Raw genomic sequence first — 20,117 nt, forward strand, 5'->3', positions numbered from 1 at the left:
TTCCAGAGATCCAGGGGCAGCCACAGCTTCTCTGGGCAACCTCTGCAGGGCCTCCCCACCCTCAGAGGGAAGAATTTCTTGTGCATATCTAACCTAAACATCCCCTCTTTCTTCACTGCTGAAGTCCTACACTCCCTTCCAAATCAGCTGCCAGGACATTTTCCTCTCACCTCAATCACTGTCCTTGCAATGCCACAGCCCTGTAGCAAAGGGGAAAGGACAGGACATGGCTCTGCCAGCTTGGAGGAGCCCAAATGGTCTCAAAGGCCCAGCTGAGAGCATTCCAGCTGGGAATCAGGGCTGCACTTACCCTGGGTGCCCACCAGGACCATGGGGATCTCGCTGGTGTTGCGGTAGTTGGCCATGCGGCTGTAGTAGTGGTAAACGGTCTGGAAGCTGACTTCATCCTCCAAGCTGAACACAAAGATAACAGCATCCACCCACATGGCAAACTGCAGGATAAAAATGGGAAAGGCCAACTGTGAGAAGAGCAGAGAGGAGGGAGAAGGAAGGAAGGAAAACCAAGAGAGAAACGTTCTCACCTTCCTGCAAGGGAAATACACCCCAGAAAAGCTCACACACAACCAAGGCCTGAGCAAGGTTAGGATAATCTGCTAAAATGATGAATCTCATCACCCTGCAAGCCATGGGGATCTGGGACACACAAGGGATTTCCCCACAGGATCACCCCTTCTTCACTGGGGTGTGTAACCAACTACTCTCAGTGCACACTGGGTTTGATTCCCAGAAAACACAGCAAGGCTGAGGTTGCTGGCTCTGTGCATTTGAAAGGAGCAGCACTCATCTGCAGTGCTGACTGAGCCCCCATGCTGCCATTTGCAGGCTGAGGCTGCTGCTAATGCCAGGACAGGCATTGCTAGGAATTCTCACATCTCAATCCCATTAATTTGAGGCTTGCAATTCTTCACCATGCAGACACTCTCAGCTGAGCCAGCAGCACCAAGTGCCTCATTGTGCCTTCAGTGGAAGAGCAAACTGCTCTCCCTTGGCATCAGGAACCTGCTGAGAGACATGCAGGTGCACAGGCCGAGCCAAGGGGCTCCTCAGTGACCATGCAAGTGAGAAGCTTTCATCTCACAAGTGAATTAAGACATTTAACTCAACAGTGAACATGAACAGGACATCAAGAAAAATTCCACCTTACCTCACTGCCTTTATTTTTCCCTAAGTGACTCCATTCCTACCCAAATTTAGAGCAATGGAAACAAGCTTCAGCCAAGGGGATCTTCATGCTTTGTTATATTATTACTACAACGTGCCAGGGGACACACTGAACACAGAGATTCACTGGGGAAAGGCTCTGCATATTCATGATGATTGTATTGAAACCAAACACTGCTTAGGCTGTTATGGTGTAAAAATAGACCAAAAAATTGTTTTGAGGTTTTTGAGACAGTCAGGACAATCTTCCAAAAGGGAAGGACAGGACTGGTTAACACACAGCAGTCACTGCCAGAATAAGGTCACCACCACACTGCTAAACTGTTCAAACCAGAAGATGAAACCACAGGAACTGGAGGCAACATCATTATTTGGGAGATGTGGGCTTGGGTCTCTTTTTTGTTGACTGGACTCAGCAGCATCATGCCAAGGACTCTTCCCAACAACTGGGAATGTCCTTAAGGCATCCATTTGGAAGCCAACAGTCTCTCTAAACCCTCTGACAGTTTGAGCAGTGTGTACAGCAGCCTTCTAATAAAGATTATTTTACTCCACAGATTTACACAGTGCAGTTCCTGCAGACACAAAACATTTCCAGCAATTCCTTATTTCTCTTTTCATATTGAAATGCAGCTTAATCTTTGTGGATATCAAACCTGTGGTACAGAAAACCAAAGGAATTTTGGGAAACACAAGGTCTGGAAAACCTGGATGTCTCATCCAGAGTACTGTGTAGGGAATGGCTTGAAACAAGGACAAATCAGCTGCTGGTATAGAAATCCATTTTCTGACTTATTACTGTGAATGAGCAGAGCTGTTAGTTCAAGGCAAGCCCAAAACCAAATTGTAAAAAAAGTTTTAAATTTAAAAAAAAGTTACATGCAGCAGCTCATTGTAGGTCAGTCACCAGGTTAATTTGGTTTTACAGTTGGAAATTGAATTATTTTCATGTTTGAACCATTTTATTTTAGGCAAAGAAAGGAAAGATCATAGACCCACAAAAAGAGTCTTGAGGGAAGTTTGGTTTTCTCCCTTCCTGCCAAAAAGAAGGGGACACTAACCTGGGGAATACCCATGACCCAGTGCCAGAACTCCACATGTCAGCTCCTCACTTACTGCAGTTGGAATTCAATCCCAATTATTCATGAACACACAGGCCAACTTTTCATTGCAGGAATTAATGAACAGATTAAAGATTTTTAATAGACATGTAACTTGAAATTACACCCAAAAACTCCAAAGGGAATTTACAGGAAAGCCTCGTGCTGAAAGGTGAGACAGCACTGACACCTCAGTGCAGTGAGAGTGAGGTGCTCTTCAGCAAACCATGAGGATGGAGAACAAATCTCAGCCAGCACAGAATGGTTTGGGTTGGAAGGGACCTTAAAGCTCATCTCATCCCAGCCCCCTGCCATGGGCAGGGACACCTTCCATGGGACAGCAGCAGTCCAAGCCCCAGATTTACCTGGCACATCCCAGGAGCACACCCTGTGCTGTTCATCAGTCTGCACCAGCTCCTGCGAGCTCTGCAAACCCAGGCACCAAACCATCTCAGATTGCTCCCTGTACCTTCACACCTCCCCTCTTTACTTTTTTAGATGAGTGAATGTTCTCTAAGCATCAGAAACCAGGGGCTGCTTCAGCCAAATCCCTCCCAGCCCCAGACAGAGCTGGCCTTGTTGCTCCTGCTGCCAGGGCTGCAGATGTGCCAGGGCTTTATTCTGCCCTGTGACTTCCTTCCAGGATGTCTCTCTCAGCCTCCATTTCCTCCACGTCCTTTCTCTTCCCCTTTGTCCTGGCACCTTCCCCCACGCTCTCACCCTCCTGGAGCTGTGCTGCTGCATTGAAACCCAAGCTGCTGCTGCTGGCATAGCTCCCCCTCAGCTGTTTGGCAGCTCCTGGTGCTGAATTATTGCTTGTTTGGAAGCTGATCCCTCCCGGAAGAGCCGGGCAAAGCAAGGCAGCAGCAGCCAACACTCAGGAAATGCTGCCAGTGCCCAGGTGAGGAGAGGTGGAGGAGGATGCCCAAGACAAGGATGCTGCCTGCAGACAGCACAGGTGGGACTGAGGTGGTTTAAGCTGCACGTGAGCAAACTCTTGCTCAAAACAGAGTAAGGGTCAAGCACACAAACCCTCACGTGTCTTCTTCCACAGCCAGTGGCTTGGACAGCTGGGGGTGTTCAACCTGGAGAAGAGAAGGCTCCAGGGAGACCTCAGAGCACCTTCCAGAGGGCTGGAGAGAGAGTTGGACAAGGGCCTGGAGCAGGGCAGGACACAGGGAATGTGGGATTATCCCACAGGGCAGGGTTAAATGGGATGGTGGAAGGAATTCCTCCCTGTCAGGGTGGGGAGGCCCTGGCACAGGGTGCCCAGATCCCTGGAAGTGTCCACAGCCAGGTTGGATGGGGCTTGGAGCAACCTGGGATAGTGGAAGGTGTCTCTGCCCATGGCAGGGGTGGGACTGAGATGAGCTTTAAGGTCCCTTCCCACCAAAACCATTCTGTGCTTCTATGAAATCCTGCTGTGTGACCAGGGGAAGCATCATGCCTGGGAATTCAGAATAAAGGAGCTGTATATCCTGACTTGCACAGTCTCAGTCAGAATCCCAAATATTTGCTGCACACACTCATCCATCCATTGTAACTGAAACCCCAACCATTTGCTGGACAAAATCTTTTTCACCTGAGGCTGATGCTGGAATTCTTCTGGCAGGAAGATGAGAAGGAGCCAGGACAGAACAAAGCAGAGCCAGTTCTCTGAAAGGAAGTTTTGGAAAACAAGGGAAGCCAGGCTTTGGGCTCACCTGTGCCTCTGGAGGGCCTCCTTCATCTCTGATCAGCAGCAGGTAGCTCTGTCCATCAACCACTATCTCCTTCTTGAATCTCCCACCTGCCACACAAAGCAGCTGGTTACAGACAGCAAAGGGACAAAACACAACACAGAAAAAGGCTTCGCTTGTGGAAAAAAAAAGCTCTTTGCAAATTAACCAACAACTGGAATGTTACTGAAGTTTATATCCCCATACATGGGAATTACTTAAAGTTAAGGCATGTACTTGCCTTATTTATATATATATATTTATATATATATATATATATAGTGGGAAAAAGCCAGGAATTGCATTACAACCCACGTTAGGTGTCCTTGGGTTGATACATACAGTTAAAACCCTGTATGTGTCACCTCTGCTTTAAATAATTGTGAGAAGTGTCCCTAAGAAAGGCAAAGCTGTGCACAAATGTCATGTCTCGTCACCAAAAGCAGTTTCTTGTGGCATCCAGCATTTCCCCAAGGGAAGCCCAGTTCTCAGAGCACACGAGAGTGGGATGTTATGGGAATGAGAGCTCTACACTCACACACCACAGTTAGGGGAAGGTACCACACACATGTTAGACAAAAAAGCTACAATGGTGCTACCTCTGGAGAGATGGGCTAAGCTAGCAGAGAAGCCTGGGCTGCTGGCTTGGGATGAATCCCACACCTGCTTTGGACACCTGGATAAAGAGAGGGCAGCCACAGCCCCCAACCACATCCTACTCCTGATCCTGGATTTCCAGGGAATGCAGACCAAGGGGTGCCTGGGACCACCAAGGAGGCTCCAAGCCCAGCAGCTGCTCTGTCCCCTCCTGTCCCCTGGCTCACAGGGACTCAGCCACCACACAGGGCAGGGCTGGGATTGCTTCTTTTGGGGCTAAAAGTGCATTTTGGGCACTCTGCTGCCTCTCTCAGAAATGACAAATCCCATTTAGGGCTTCTGCTGTGACAGAGCCTAAGCCAGGATTAGCAAGCTTGGTCTAAGCACTAGGGAGGCATTTAGGCTCCTCTCCCTGAGCAAACCCACTCTTACCTCCCCACCCAAGCCCCAAAGCCCCCAAGGCCTCCAGCTTAGCATCACCCACCCTCAAAGCTGAGCTTACCATGCTGAGATAAAACACATCCATTAACACACCCCAAACTTCTCTCTTTGTCCTCTTTTTAAAAACTGGACTCAGTTCCCATTTGAGCCCAATTTCCCAGCTCCAAAATGTGTCATTCCACAAAAACCAACGGTAGAGAGCCAACAGCTCTGCCCTGCTAACCAAACAAGCTCCCTAAGCAAAAAAATCAGCACTGCCAGGCTAATGCTGATCCTCAAACACAACAATCTGCACAGAAATTGCTGCCTTAGGGGAACCCCACGCTGGCTTAGACCCACCATTCCCCCCCCAGCCCAACCACAAGAGCAGCCTTCAAACCAAGATTACTCCACAGCTCAGCTCTGTGCAACATTTGAGCGTGTTTAAACACATTTGTGTGTTTAATAAAAGATGTAAGAATTAGAGGTTTTGTGGGTTTGTGCTGGGGTTTTTTGTTTGGGTTTTTTTTAATCTTTTCTTTATAAACTTATCCTATTAGCAGAATTAAACATGCAGCAATGAAGACTATCCCATTTCTGGTTGGTTCATGGCACAGAAGGAGCAGCAGAGCCACGAATGGATTTTCATTCTCTCGCTCACAAAGTGGATTTCAATCCTGCCCTCACAGATCAAGTGGCAGATAGATATCTGTCATTACTGAACCTGAAAAGAACAATCCCAAACAAGTGTAGAACTTGTAAAGGAAGCAGTCTCAGCTCTCAGGAACTGGATTTCTATTAATCAGGCCATTATTTCTATAAGCTGTCAATTAAATGTGCTTCCCAATGAAGTGTTAACTAAGATGAATTACTCAATACAGAGCCCTCCAGAGAGGGGTTTTAAAGCTCTAAGTAACAATGGAAATACACTCCATGCCTGATCAGAGAGGGAAAGTTCTGCCTAATTGCCATTTCCTATTTCCTTTTTTTTTTTTAAAACACTGCAAGTTCCCCCAGCTAATTACAAAATACCACACACCAAATGTGTTTAGGAGCCAACTCATTATTCCCATGGTCAACAGGATGCCTTGCCAGTCTCACTGTACCTTCAAACAGTCCTCAGAGGCACAAAGAAGGTACAGACAGGGTGGATTAAAAAGCAGAGAATTGAAAATTAAAAAAAAAAAATTGAGTGTACATACCCAGCTCACAAATGTGAGCCCTACGAGATTTGCTCTGCACGATTTGACTGTTGAGAGCAGCTTGGAAAAGGATTTTAAATTTAATAAATACAGTGCAAGTTAGCCAGCAGCTCTTTTCCCATGTGAATCCACACTAAATGATCACCTTGGGGACCTGCTCCTTGCCTTCCCCAAAAACACTGGGCGTGGAGCTCAGTGCAATTATGGTTATTTCCAGTATTAAATTCAGATCATGTTGTGCTGTCCCACTTCACCAAGGGCTGTCACCCTGCTGCAGCCAACAGCCACAGCCAGCTCAAATCTGCTCAAGTGCCTTCTTCACCCTTAAAAGCAGGATGTGCTCATTAGCTGGAACAGGCACATCCTCACAATCCTTGATTTTTGTTTGGATTGAAGTATTTCATGACAAACAGCTTGAATTGAACACCCCTCCAACCAAGCTGTTTCAAAGAATGCCCTGCATTTCCAAGCTGTACTAAATATTTCACAACAAATCTGAAGGCTCAGAAATGGAGCAGCAAACTCACGCTCATCCCTGGAGTAAGAATTATTTTATGCAAATCTCAGCTCACAGCAGGACTCATCCCTAATAACTTGTGCTTCTGCACCATTAAGGAGCCCTTATCATGAGCACAGCACAAAATTAGGGGCTGCACAGGACAGAAATTAAGAAAAACTACCTCAATATCAAGAATTTACACAAACAAAAGCATAAAGAGTGAAGAATAGAAAGAGCAAGGCTGTACCCTGCAGGTATCTGTGGCTGTAGGATTAAGGCAAACAATAAACTGCTTCTGCCTTTGATTTGATGAGCCTTGATGAGACCCACGAGCAGCCTGGGCAAGGGCAGTGATTTTGGGGTGCTTCAGCTTGGACAGCAGCACGTTCATTATTTTTTAAAAAATACATCCAGGGGTTTGTAAAGCACCACAGGCAAAGAGGAATTAGAGAGATCAGCCAGGTCAAATACTGGACTACAGCAGCCTGTGAGGGAGTCAAACACTCTCCCAGGGCTACAAAACACCCCCTATTTTCCTAAATATCTGCCTGTGTGACAGAGCCAGGAACTACTGTCTAAACCAACAGCACTGAGAACAAAGAAATGACCTTCACAGTATAAAGAAGGAGCTCAAAACCCCCAGCACCACTCCCAGGGGAGCTGGCTGGCTTTGCTCTGGTCCCATCAGGATTATGACACACGCAGCTTTTTAATGAGGGAGCTGCTCAGCTCCCAGATGTACCTGCCCGGGGAGGCCATGGGGAGGGGACGATGGTGGCCAAAGGATGGGGCACCACAGGCACTTCAGGCAGTTTTCCAGGGCTAGAACAGTACCCATTCCCACAGGCTCATTGTCAGAGGTGCACAGAATTTTTAGAGGTGACAAATACTGCTCTAAACTCGTGAAGCAGCCCCCAGACCACCCCAGCTCTCCCAGGGGCATCTGGCCACGCTCCTGCTGTAAAATGCCCCACGTAAACACACAGCTTTGATCAACACAAAGCTAAATCAATTCTGTGCATCAGCAACTTACAACCCTGGCTGAAGACCCAGCAGAAATTGGAATGGGGGGGGATCAAGCAGAGCTTCCTGATCTCATTGTCATGCACGTCCCTCCGTAAGGGGAGCGCGGAATCGGCGGCAGCGCAGAAATTACCCAGTGAAAATTGGAATTAAATCCAAACACTGCACCCATTTGTAAGCAGAGGTGCTCTCTGTAACAAAAGCTGGGTATTCCATGGGGAATTCTGAGGATGGAGGCTTTAATCCAGGCTCTGCCAGCCTGGCCACCCCCTCCTCTCGCCGAGAGCCCTTCCAGCGCGTAATTGCTCAGCGGAGCAGCCGCTGATTTTGCTGCTGCATCCCCAGGCTCCACTCTGCTCACCAGGCTCTTTATTCAAGCAAATTGCCACGGGGATGAAGTTATTTAGCCATGTGAGAAGGATAAATTCGGGGGGCTGGCCACACGACAGCCACAGGCAGCAGCTGAACGTCTGCTGTGGCAGGGCAAGGCAGGAGGGAGGACTGAGGCAGCTCTAAAGGACTCAGGCAGCTCCTGTATTTCATATTCCCAGTGACATGTGCATTTTGACAACAGCAGCCAGTTGTCTCACACATGCACGTTCTCTCCCTTTTTTTTCCTCCCTCAGTGCCAAGAACCTGGCTCCTCTTCAGGGAAACACGTTCAAGAATTCTCTGTTCAAACAGATGGCCAGATAGTGGTCTGCTGGTTTGCTTCTCATGGTTTTTATTGAAATAAACGGATTTTAAAATGGTTTTTGCAGCATTTCCATAAAAGAAAATAAAAATAAATTTTAAAAAAGGAAAAGGTTCTTCCCCCAGAGGGTGCTGGGCAATGCCCAGGCTGCCCAGGGAATGGGCACAGCCTCAATCCTGCCAAAGCTCCAGGAGTGTTTGGACAAAGCTCCCAGGGATGCACAGGGTGGGATTGTTGGGGGGTCTGTGTTGGATCAGTGATCCTTCCAGCTCAGGATATTCCACAATTCTGTGAATTTGGGTATTTCCTGAATATAACCACTGTGCTAAACAGCAATTTAGAAACTGTGAGCAGCTGAGCTGGGTGGAGAGTCAAAGACCGAGAAACCATCGCTGCCACATGAGACTGAAGCTGCAAAAGGAACTCTGGACCCCCTTCCCAACAAACCACCTGGGTAAAACCAATCCCAAAAGCCAACCAAAGCAGCCTAGACTGAGCTTTTCAACCCCCACCATTGCTTCTCTCTGTAGGTTTAGGATATAGTCCAGGAAATCCATGGAGAGGTCTCCTGGAAGTATCAAGCCATACCCAATCACAGCAAGGCACCACATATAAATGCAGTATTACATCTTACAATCTGATCTTTACCTAAAAACTGGCAAGGAAGCACTAAGACATGATCTTACAACTCCATGGAAAGAGGGGTCACTGCTGGAATCTCAGGGCCAGCTGCAATGACATTTAACAACTGAATTCTGAGATGCACTCTCAGATTGATTTGCAGTGCCTCTCCAGAAGGGCAGGTGCAATGGGTTCCCAAAACCTGGCAGTGATTTGAAGGGAGATCAGTGGAATTTTAGGGAAAAAAGCTCACACTTCAAAAATATATTAAAAATTACCTCAAGCTGCATAGAATCTCCAGGGTTGGATGGGACAGTGGGAGGAAACTCTGAGGGTGGGCAGGTCCTGGCATAGGGTGCCCAGAGCAGCTGGGGCTGCCCTGGATCCCTGGAAGTGTTTAAGGACAGGGCTTGGAGCAGCCTGGGACAGTGGGAGGTGTCCCTGCCATGGCAGGGGTGGAATGGGATGAGCTCAAGGCTCCTCCCAAGCCAAACCATGCTGGGATTCCGTGATAAACAGGCTGAGCTCGATCCAGTGTTTTATCTGCAGCAGAAGGAGAGGAAGGTGATTGATTAACCACCAAGATAAATGGGAACAATTCAGTTTCCCTCATTACCCAGGGAGAGGGCTCAGGAGCAGAGCAGAGCATGTTCTACTTTCACTGCAAAGCTCCTGACAGCCAGTGCAGACTGTGCTGAGCCAATTAGAGAGGGCCAATCTAAAAAATCACTGTAATGTGAGTGTAGATGGAGAGGTAGAGCACACTCTGTCCCCACCAAATGACTCATCTGAAAGAAGCAGCACGATAGTAATCCAAGTTTCTGCAGCAGTTTCAACCCTCCTGCACCCACTTTATTAATAACCTCGAAGATGGAAGTAACAGGCTATTTAGTTTCTAGATAATGAAGCAGGAGGGACTGCAATTATGGTAGAAAATTGGATTGTACTTCAACATGACCATAACAAGCTCGAGAAACAGAGGGGAAAAATAAAATCAGCATCACAGGGACAGAAGTGGGGACAAAGCAGCTGTGGGAAGCTGGGGCAGGATGGCAAAAACCTCTGGCAGGAGAGAGAAAAGCAGCTGGGAATTCCTGCAGAGTGCAGAGAAGGGGACAGCTTGTCCTAGACTGTGTCACCCAGCCAGCCTCAGCCTGGGCTGATCTGGACAGGGCATCCCATGGCAGGTAAGGACCAAAATCTGCCTACAAAACACCCAGGCACAAACAGAAACATGTGGACCCTGGTTATTCAGGAGATCAGACTAGGGAGGGAGAAGAGGTGTGAGTTCTCACTGAGAAATAAACTGCTGATCCCATTTCTGGGCAAGGGAAATACTTTTCCCATCTTTCCAGCCATTAATTATTATGGTCCCAGTTAAACAGGCAAGGCTATCAAGTGGCAGCAGAGCACTAAACCCCAACTCCAGGGATAAAGCTGGGGTTCAGACACCCCTGAGTCCAAGCTGAAGCAGGAACCCACCTTTATCAGACACCCAGTGCACATCAACACACAACACCTGTGGCACTGAGCAAGTAAGAGCTGAGCATGCTGTGTGTTCTCCTCGTTCAGAAGCATTTCTGACAGACTGAAGGGCAGGAAAAACAACCCCCAGGAACCTGTGGGGGAGCCTGAAACCCACCCAGAGCCCTCACACCCTCCCAGCCTCCCCAACATCAGGGGATGTTGTCAGCCACAAGCTGACAAGGACCCACAATTCAGTCACTGCTCCCATTTCTACCAACAGCTCCTTTTTCATCTTTTTTTTTTTTTTTAAATTTCCTTCTCTTGGTTTATTTTACTGACAGCAGGTGCAGAGGGTTGCTTACACCTCACACCCACTAATTGTATACACACAAGTCTAATTTTAAGAGCTTATTTTTATCAAAGCAGTTGGAGACAAAAAAAACCCCAGCAAGTCAGCTCCTTCAGGCAGGATGTGCTACCACTTTAGCACACTCCTACCTTTTCCACCACCAGTCTTTTCCAGTTTTAAACATTTACAGCCCAAAACAGCACTTTCCAAACAGAGCTCCTCACAAAGTCAGCCCCATGATTTAAAAAAATCAAAATATCACCCTTTTTTTTTTTTTTTGCTGCAGCTCCTTCTAAGTTGGCTTCTCAGGCATTTCATCTTCCAGGCAAACCCATCCCAGCTTTCAATCCAGCACGAAATTCAACTGCTCAAAATTTCTGCTTGACCTCACAAGCATCCAACATAACTGCAATATCCTAATGTGCACTAACAAACCCTAAAGAGCTCACAAAGACAGCCCAAAATGTGAGCACTAACAAACCCTAAAGAGCTCACAAAGACAGCCCAAAATGTGAGCACTAACAAACCCTTAAGAGCTCACAAAGACAGCCCAAAATGTGAGCACTGATGCACACATCTCAGGCATTTTCAAACACCTCTCTGCTTTTTATACCCAGCCAGCTTCTCTATACCTGTCCTTTCACTGCAGCTTTACATCACAAATAGCAACTACACCTAAAAGTGGACTTAGCAGTGATTAAACCATAATCATAATTTTACCCTTCCTGAAATGGGAACAGCCTGCTGTGGCAGCAAACTGAGGGGTCTGTGAGAATTCAAAATACTCTGAGTATTTCTTTTTGATACAACTTCCCATAACAACAACAGATTCAGTGAAGTGGGGGGGGGGGAAAAAAACCTCACAATAAGAAATGAAATACAAGCTGAACAAGGAACACACTCTAAACCTGACTTTGAGATCAAGAGTGAAACATTGATTTAGAAATCCATCCAGAAGAGAAATAAAGGAAAAGGCAGGTCCAGCAGGAGCCACCCCAAAGTGGCTTCAAAAGCAGCAGCAGCAAGCAGGGAGCACTGGAGACTCAAAGCCACGGAATGCCAGAGGAGTTTGGGCTGGAAAAGCCCTGTCACAGCACCAGTGTGACCCCAGGCAGCACTGCCAGCTGTCGGAACTCAGGATATCCCTCTGGGAGTCTGGAGATGCCAGGACCCTGCCAGGGGGCTCAGAGACCCTGGCACACAGCCCAGAACAGCAGTGGGCTCCATTCTGAACCCTGGAGCAAACTGCCACCTTTACATGAAGGGATAAAAGCCACAGCAGGTTCAACAGTGTAAGAATAAAGTTATCACAGGGTGCAAATGTAGGTTTGGGATTGTTAGTACAGGGGTTTGGGGACAAGATGGAGGGATTTGGGCGTGTCTGGCCTTTCTTCTTCTCCTTCTCTACCTCCACCTTCACTGGTGGTGGTGGCACTTTTGGATTGGTTTAGAGCAGAAGCTCAGTGTCTCACACAGGTGATGGGTATTGGAAAATAACTGTAAATATTGTACATGTAGATTTTAGTATATAAAGATAGCACTGCCCTGGGGGAGGCAGAGTGCCTCTGGCTGTCCTGCTGAGCAGAGCTGGGCTGGGCAGGGGGAAAATTTTATAGATGAGATACAATAAACAATTCTGAGACCAAGAAATGAAGAGCTCTGGCTCCTTCTTCAGGCACCAGGCTGGGAAAAGAGACTTTCCAACTCTTCTCTGGATCACTCTGACCAGCTAGAGACCCCAACAGCCAGGGCCACACCAACCCCTGTCCCCAGTGCCACACCCACATGGCTTTTTTGAACTCTCCCAGTGATTCCCCCCCTGCCCTGAAGAGCCTGTTCCAATCCTTGACAACCCTTTTGGTGAAAAACTTTTCCTTCACAGCCAACCTAAACCTCCCCTGGACACAACTCGAGGCTGTTTCCTCCTGCAGCATCACCCACTGTTGGGAGAAGTCACTTTCCCTCCTGTGAAGAGCCTAAAGTGGTAAGAGAAGTTCTATAAATCTGCTTTACAGTTTTCTCCCTGAGACACACCCTTCAGAGGAGCCTGTTATGGGAAGCACATTTTATTCCCCAAAAATCCCTGCCCATTCAAGGTGTTAAAGAGAACACCTTAAGGACCCTCAGGGAACACAAGCTAAAAGAGAAGCTTTTCTGGCAATCTGCTTCCTCAGCACCTCCTCAAGAGCAAATACTTGAGTTTTTCCCTTTAATTACCAGAGCTCCTTATTTGTGTGACACTTGAAGCAGTCCCCAAGCTGACAGCTGGAACAGAGAGGTTTTCAAAGGGATTTTTTTTTCCTCTAACCCACACAGGCAGTCCCAGGAGGGTGAGGAGAGGGAAGGGCTCCAGAGGGGAGAGGGCAGAATGCATAAACACCCTCTTTTATGCTGAGCCTGAAAGGCTCCAAAAGCCCAAGAGAACCCTCTGCAGCAGGGATCAAAAAAGAGACAAGTGTTGGTTTATATCTGGGTGTCAGCGTGAAATGCCAAATAAAAATAATCACTCCCTGCTATTACAGCAAAAAGACAAAGAACTGGAAAGAGGTAATTGTGAAACACATGTCCCAAGTCATCAGTGTCCTCTGAACACGAGACAGAGTCTGCCTGTGGGTTTGCAGGCCCAAAAAAAAACCTTGATCTGCCCCAAAGTGCTGAGGGGGCTCGTGAAAACTGCACCAAGGAATTGGAACCAACCCAGAAAATTTCAGCTTCCTCAGAGGGCTCTGCAGTCCAAGAACCACAAAATGGTTTGAGGTTAATGTGGCTTTTATAAACTCATGTTGGGATTCTTGCAAAGCCTCCCTGTGTAAATCCTTACATGTATGATGGTGATTTTCTGGCATTCCAAAAAATGCTGGAGGAAAAGAGAGATTGCAGGGAAAGCACCAAGGACATCCTGACAGGAGACATTGCTCTGCTCTTCATTTCCACTTCAGCCAGCTGCTCACTGAGAACAGAGCTCACAGATTAGTCTGGGACACATCCTCCCTTTATTCATCAAAGATCAGATTTGGGTGGTCAGTAAATATTCAGTAAATATGGCCTTCCTTCATATCTGAGAAATATGAACTGGATAAAAATAGCAGAGAGCCTGGCAGCCCCAGGAACCTGATTGTTCTCAGCAGGCAGAACTGCCTGACCCAGGAGCAGAAGGGGACAGGGAGCCCAGAGCTGCAGAGGGGACAAAGTGTCCAGCCCTGCTGAGCCCCCATGCTCTGTTCAACCCAACCTCAACCCCTGACCCCAGCCCAGGTTAAATCTCCCAGCACAACCCCAGCAAGCAAAGAAAGATCCCAGAGTGTTTAGGGCTGGAAGGGCCTTTAAACCCATCCCATTCCACCTCCCACTACCCCAGGCTGCTCCCAGCCTGGTTTTAAACACATCCAGGCATGGGACAGAGTTTTTATCCCTTTTTTTAATCCCTTTTTTCCCCCAGGTGAAGCAGGTCCACACTCTTGGGTGCAGGCCAGGCTCAGACCTGAATGAAGACACCTGGCAGGTCATCCCAGCTCACAGATTATACCTGAACTTTCTGCACACACATTGTGTAAGGCTCTGGGACCAGGAGGAAATCCCTTAAGAGGATGGGAACAAAAGCAGCTGAGATTTTAAAGCACTCTTCCTCAATCCTCCTTGCATAATTTCCCTTTGCTGAGGAAGCAGCAGGCAGGAATACTGGAGATAAACTGAAAAACATGGCCATGCATCCCTCAGGATGTCATTTCTACACAGAATCAGAATCCTCGAGGTTGGGGAAGGCCTGAATGTCATCAATGCATGCTTTTGTTACAGGCTGGCAACTTATTTTCATGCCATGCTTCAAAGGGAAGGCTGAGGGTGACACTTCATTTGGTATTTGGATATTAAACATGACCATGGCTGCCACTCAAGTGACACACTGCTCACTGTGGCACTGAGAAAAGTTACAAACATACTTCTAGGTCACATTTGGAAAGAGAGTAAATGATCACAGCTTTCTGAAAAACACATTAAAGGCTTTACTCTGTATCTTTTACTGGGGGAAATTTGATTTTTAGTGTAAGTTCCTTCACAAAGAGAGAGGAAACCTCCCCTGAGTGCAACAGCTACTTGCTGCCTCAAGCTGGGATGGTGGCTGGCTTTTATGCTTGTTAAAACACTAAAAATAATTACTGCACATGAAATGAATAAATAACTCTTAAATATATCCCAGAGTAGTATGCAAAGAAAAAAAATTCCTTTTTTGTCATCCCAGCCTGGGCCACAGTTTGTCTTTTTTGTTGTTGTTGTTTTATTAGACCCACTGGAAAACAAAGTACTGAAATAATCATGACGTGACTTAAAATATTCACAGGCATGCCAGAGATGTGGAAAAGCCTTTAAGTCACGTTTCACACCTCTGTGGCTTTTTGGAAACAAAACCCAACCAAGTAACAGAATCCTCCTGCCCCTCACTACTCCTGCAAACTGCAGCTCCCCTTGGTCTGCAAAGAACTCAGTCTCCAATTCCAGCCCACAGTCCAGCCTCAAAGTACAGCACACATCTCCCTGAAGTTAATTCTGCAGGCAGAATCAACTTTTAGATGGGGGGAAACAAAGCCACAACATTTCCCCCAGCTCCCTTGTTGTTCCAGCAGGGAAAGCACCCAGGTTTGATCCCAATTGCTCAGAAGGTCCTTAGAAGATCACAAATCCCTAGGATTCCTCATCTCCCACCATTCCTGTGAAAAAGCCATTTCCTCTCTGGTGAAAATTTAAGAAGTTTAATAAAGGATAACAGGAGATAAAGATTCTAGAGTAAAGGTAATTACAGCTAAGAGCACACTGTTATCTTTGGGGGGACTCTTAAATTCTTCTTTTATATCAGCTTGTTGTATATTCACAGACCCCTTTGCACAGTAAAATTTCATCAAATCAGTTCAGATGTTTTAAGAACTGTTTGGAAAATCTTCTTGGGGGTGTTTTTTCAGAGGATGTGCATTCTTTGGTTATTATTTTAGTCTGTTCTTATCCCCTCCAGGTTCTGGGCTTTGCTCTACACTGTCCTCAGCCAGTGAGTGTTGATAGCTGGAGTATTTGTACTAGGTGTCTCTTTATATCTTTATTAGATGTTATCTAAGGAGGTATTTTAACACAAGCATACTGGTAATTAGCTATTTCACAACTATGGCTGAGCTTAATTAACAACAGAAATAAAAACTGTATCTTCAAACCATCACACATATAAAATCCATTTTGATATTTGCAGAAAAGCCAATATTAAAATATGTATTAACATTAATTAAAATACATATTAAAATATGTATCTATAACAATTTCCTTGCACCATCACAGAAAAAATCTGAAAAGTCCCAGAGTGCTGAAATTCCCCCCTATAATTAGAGCAGGGTAACACATTGCTGCTTTTCTTACATCTGATTTTAAATGTGTCACTCAGCAGCACATGCTAAAATGTTAAACATGCAAAGGAAAACTCTCAGGGCCTTTTTTCCTCCTAATAAAAACTCATTCTTTGAGAAAACAAAGCTCTGCAAGTTGCAAACACAGCAGGGACTGAAAAGTTCAGAGCAGAAGTAAAACCTGGGGCAGGCAGTGAGAGAGAAGGGCAGGGTGAAGCGCAGGGTTCCTCCTCCTGGTGGGGAGGTGGTGATGGGCACACAGGAATCTCTCACTGGGAGGGCTGAAGGAAACCTGAAACCATCTTTACACAGCTCAAATTCATTTCCTGGGATGCTGGAGGCCTGCAGGAGATGTGGCCCTTGGCTGATGCAGGGCAGCTTTCCTGGTAACTGCAGCAATGGAGAGGCAGAGGAGAGCAGAAGGAGCAGCCCCTGGCCCTCATCACCCCTTCCAGGGGAAGCAAATATCCATCACCTCTCCCATTAGGCACTGATTTTATGATGCCTGTTAAATTTAGCTGTTAGGAAACCATCCCAAGGCAGTAAAGTCAGGTTTTCCTGAAGTGATCAAGCAGCTGACACCTTCACATCTGACATTCACCCTCATCTTTATCCAATTTAACAAGGTGACACATTTACAGTCCCTCAGGAAAAGGGAGGGGGGAGGATCCACGAGGGTCTCCAACATGAAGGATTTTCCAGGGACTTGTTTGAAGGACCTAAAAGTGCTCAGGAGCAGCTTGGAGGGGGCTTGGAGAAGCCTGGGATGGTGGAAAATGAGCTTTAAAGGCCATTCCAACCCAAAGCTCTCTGTGCTTCTGTGATTCTCTACCAAACCCCCACTGCAGATGTTTACTGGGGGTAATTTATAGGGGTTGGATTTCCTTTCATGCTGACTTGATTGGAAACCTTGACCTGATCCCTCACCAGGCAAATCAGAGCTCTTAATTATTCCAGTTTTCCTCCTGCTAATGAAATGCAACGGTGTCATTAGTGAGGCTTGTCAGCCACACTTATGTGCAGAGAAATGATTTGACACTGCTTTTGTCATCTAATCCTAGCAGGGAAAACAGTCCCAACGTCACTCCAGCACTGTACAACAAAAATCCTTCAAGACAAAGAGGACAGATGGCAACAGTCCCAAGGAATATCACCTAAAATATAAAATATTCATCTTTTAGGAGGAGAGCAGGGCAACAGGAGATTTGAATCTTCCAAGGGAAAAAAAATCAAACCCAAAACCAAACCCAAATATCCTCTGTTGATGAAGTGGAGGAAGAGATGTGTCAAGCCAGTGATTTTTGCTGCTCTCAGAGCCACTGCAGGCTCTGTCAGCATTTCTCCCCCCCAGCAGGCAGAAGCAGATCCACACACACTCCTGTGCCCATTGCTCCATGCCACCATCACTTATTGCTGTCAGCCCTAGCCACAAACCAGCAAAAGCATTCAGGGCAAACTCACCAACTGCAGGAGCTCAGTGTTAGTGCAAAATTCCTTCTCCATCCCTCCCTTCCCCTCTCCTCCCATCTTAACTCCAACCCCAGGCTGTTAAAATGTCAACCACCAAGCTGAACCAGCTTCCTGTGGTAAGAGTTAATTAGGAACAAATGTTATCAGAGATGCATGAAACTACAAACTACTGCTGGAGAGACAACTACAGCAAGAGACAACAACAGTGAGATGCACTAAAGACTCGAAATCAAAAGGGAACAACTCAAAATGATACACAAAACAAGGGGGGAAAAACACTCTAGGACAGAAACCACCATCTGGCCCTTCCAAACCAGAGCTGCCATGAAGACAATGTATAGTTACCTGCATCCATATCTGCAAAGAAGGGAACAGCCAGTAAGGGAAAGAAGGAACCAGAAATTCAGTGTCTCAGAGTTGGATTTAAAAGTTCATAAGGAGAACAGATAAAGAAAAATAATCAAAAAAAGTATTTACTGTGAGATAAACCTTGATAAGGTACTGTGATAATTTTTGATTTCAAGCTATAAACTGGGATTAATGTTCAACACTACAGTGTACAAATTAATTTTCTATGCCATAAGAACATTTAAAAAAAAACCCACAAATATTTAATATGTTAAACAATAAGTAAGTTACACATTTTTAGGTGAAGATTTTTATTCTGCTAACAAGAAACCCAGTAACTGTGGCTTCCTACAGCCCAAGGGAAAGCTGCAGCACTACTGAGAGCAGCCAGCTCCTCTCCATCAGGACTAATTCCTATATGGACACACACTGGGGGCCAAAGTATTGAAGGGATGCAAAGCAAAGCAATTCAAAGGATGGAAAATCCACAATTTGATTGTACATACTTAGCCCAGCCTGGAGAACATTAAAGCAAAAATCCCCACGCATTCTGAAGCAGCACATGGGATTTTATTTTATTTTTTTTTGCTAATTCATTTCTGCATGACCAAAAATGAGCAGGGATGTGGTTTGTGGGGGGGAGGGAAGAGTGGGAGCTGGGGAGGCACCTACCTTCAGGGGACTCCTCCTGGACATAGGTGCCGGTCAGGTAGCGGTGCACCAGCGCTGACTTCCCACTGGCCAGGTTGCCCACGATGCCCTGGCACACAACATGGAAAGAAAGCAACAAAAAAACTCAGCTGCAAGCCATGCCTGTACATTGCAGTGTCTTCAAGGAAAATCCTCCCATGGAATAACACCCCAAGGAACAGACAGGGAGCTGGTGTGGGGTGAAGCAATGTCCTGTGCCAGTTCCTCTCAGTGCCAACTTCTTCCCCTCCCTCTTGCCCCCTTTCCTAACTGCTCTTCAATCAAGTTCCACATTCCAGCAAGGGCATCCTGTGATTGGCAGCAGTTCCAAAGATGCTTCTCAGACCTGGGGTCATTGGCCTGTCCAGGTGTCACTGTCCCCTGAGACCCTCCCCCTCCCACCTGGTTGGTGGCTCACCTGTCCTCTCCCTCCCTGTGGGTTTAAAAGACACAGAGACCATGGGGTCAGGATTCTGTTGGAGCTGTTCCCAAGGTTCAGAGCTCTGTCCCCCTGGAATAAACTCTGGATTTAACCCTCTGGCAGGATCCTCTCCCTTTCCTCTTCCCTGTCCTGAACCTTTTCCACCAGAGGTAAACTGAGTTTCTGCCATGCCTGGACTCATTCTGAGTGCCCAACTGCAACTTCAGCCAGCCCAAGGTGTCTGTGAGGTGAAACACCACAGAGCTGCTGCCTCTGGTCCAGAGCAGGGCCAGAGGAGCCCAGGCACGTTCCACCCTGCAATATTGGGGTTTTATTCCAATATGGAGCAAAACGTGCCAAGAGATAAAATAAACAGCAGGGGGGGTTGGGGTGGGGAGGACCTGAGAGATCTTCTTGTTCCACCATCCCAGGCTGCTCCAAGCCCTGCCCAAGCTGGCCTTGGACACTGCCAGGGATGGGGCACCCTGTGCCAGGGCCTCCCCACCCTCCCAGGGAAATATTTCAGCCCAACCCCAGAGTTTTGTTCCTGGAGGTGCCCAAATGCCCAAGGGCTTGAGGAGATTTGGGGTTCGTGGCTTTAAAGGCGCCACTGTGCTCCCTTCTCGGGGCAGGGAGGGGATGGAAGCTCCTCTCCCCCTTTGAAACAAGCCCAGCCTGCTCTGCTCTCTCCTGTTTACTTGACCCTCACCAGAGGTCCAGAACAGAAGGTCCCTGGAGAGAAGATGAGCTCTGCTGATCTGCCCTGACTGCCAAAGGGGCCGAGGCAGCAGCCACGAGCTGCACCTCATCTCCCCATCCCATCCCACCTCCTCACCCCAGCTGGCAGGACACCACCCTGCTGATCCAAACTGGCTTGGTGGGACCCAGCCACGTGTGCTGGCACCCCAAATTCCCCCTGCCTGGGGCTGATCCCA

General features: G+C 47.1%; 1 protein-coding gene across 7 annotated transcripts in view; it reads right to left on the reverse strand.

The window, feature by feature from the left end:
• The window catches only part of AGAP1 (ArfGAP with GTPase domain, ankyrin repeat and PH domain 1), a 323,709-nt gene that overhangs the window by 197,286 nt on the left and 106,306 nt on the right, over positions 1 to 20,117 (reverse strand). For all 7 annotated transcript variants that reach the window (XM_050987588.1, XM_030231113.2, XM_050987587.1 and 4 more), the window contains exons 3-5: positions 18,744 to 18,831; positions 3,986 to 4,071; positions 311 to 452 (exon numbers count right to left, since the gene is read on the reverse strand). In XM_050987588.1, coding sequence (XP_050843545.1) covers positions 311 to 452; positions 3,986 to 4,071; positions 18,744 to 18,831 — 316 coding nt within the window. The remainder of the gene's footprint in view (positions 1 to 310; positions 453 to 3,985; positions 4,072 to 18,743; positions 18,832 to 20,117) is intronic.

The sequence above is a fragment of the Serinus canaria genome (assembly GCF_022539315.1).
Source record: "Serinus canaria isolate serCan28SL12 chromosome 7 unlocalized genomic scaffold, serCan2020 HiC_scaffold_29, whole genome shotgun sequence".
NCBI lineage: Eukaryota > Metazoa > Chordata > Aves > Passeriformes > Fringillidae > Serinus > Serinus canaria.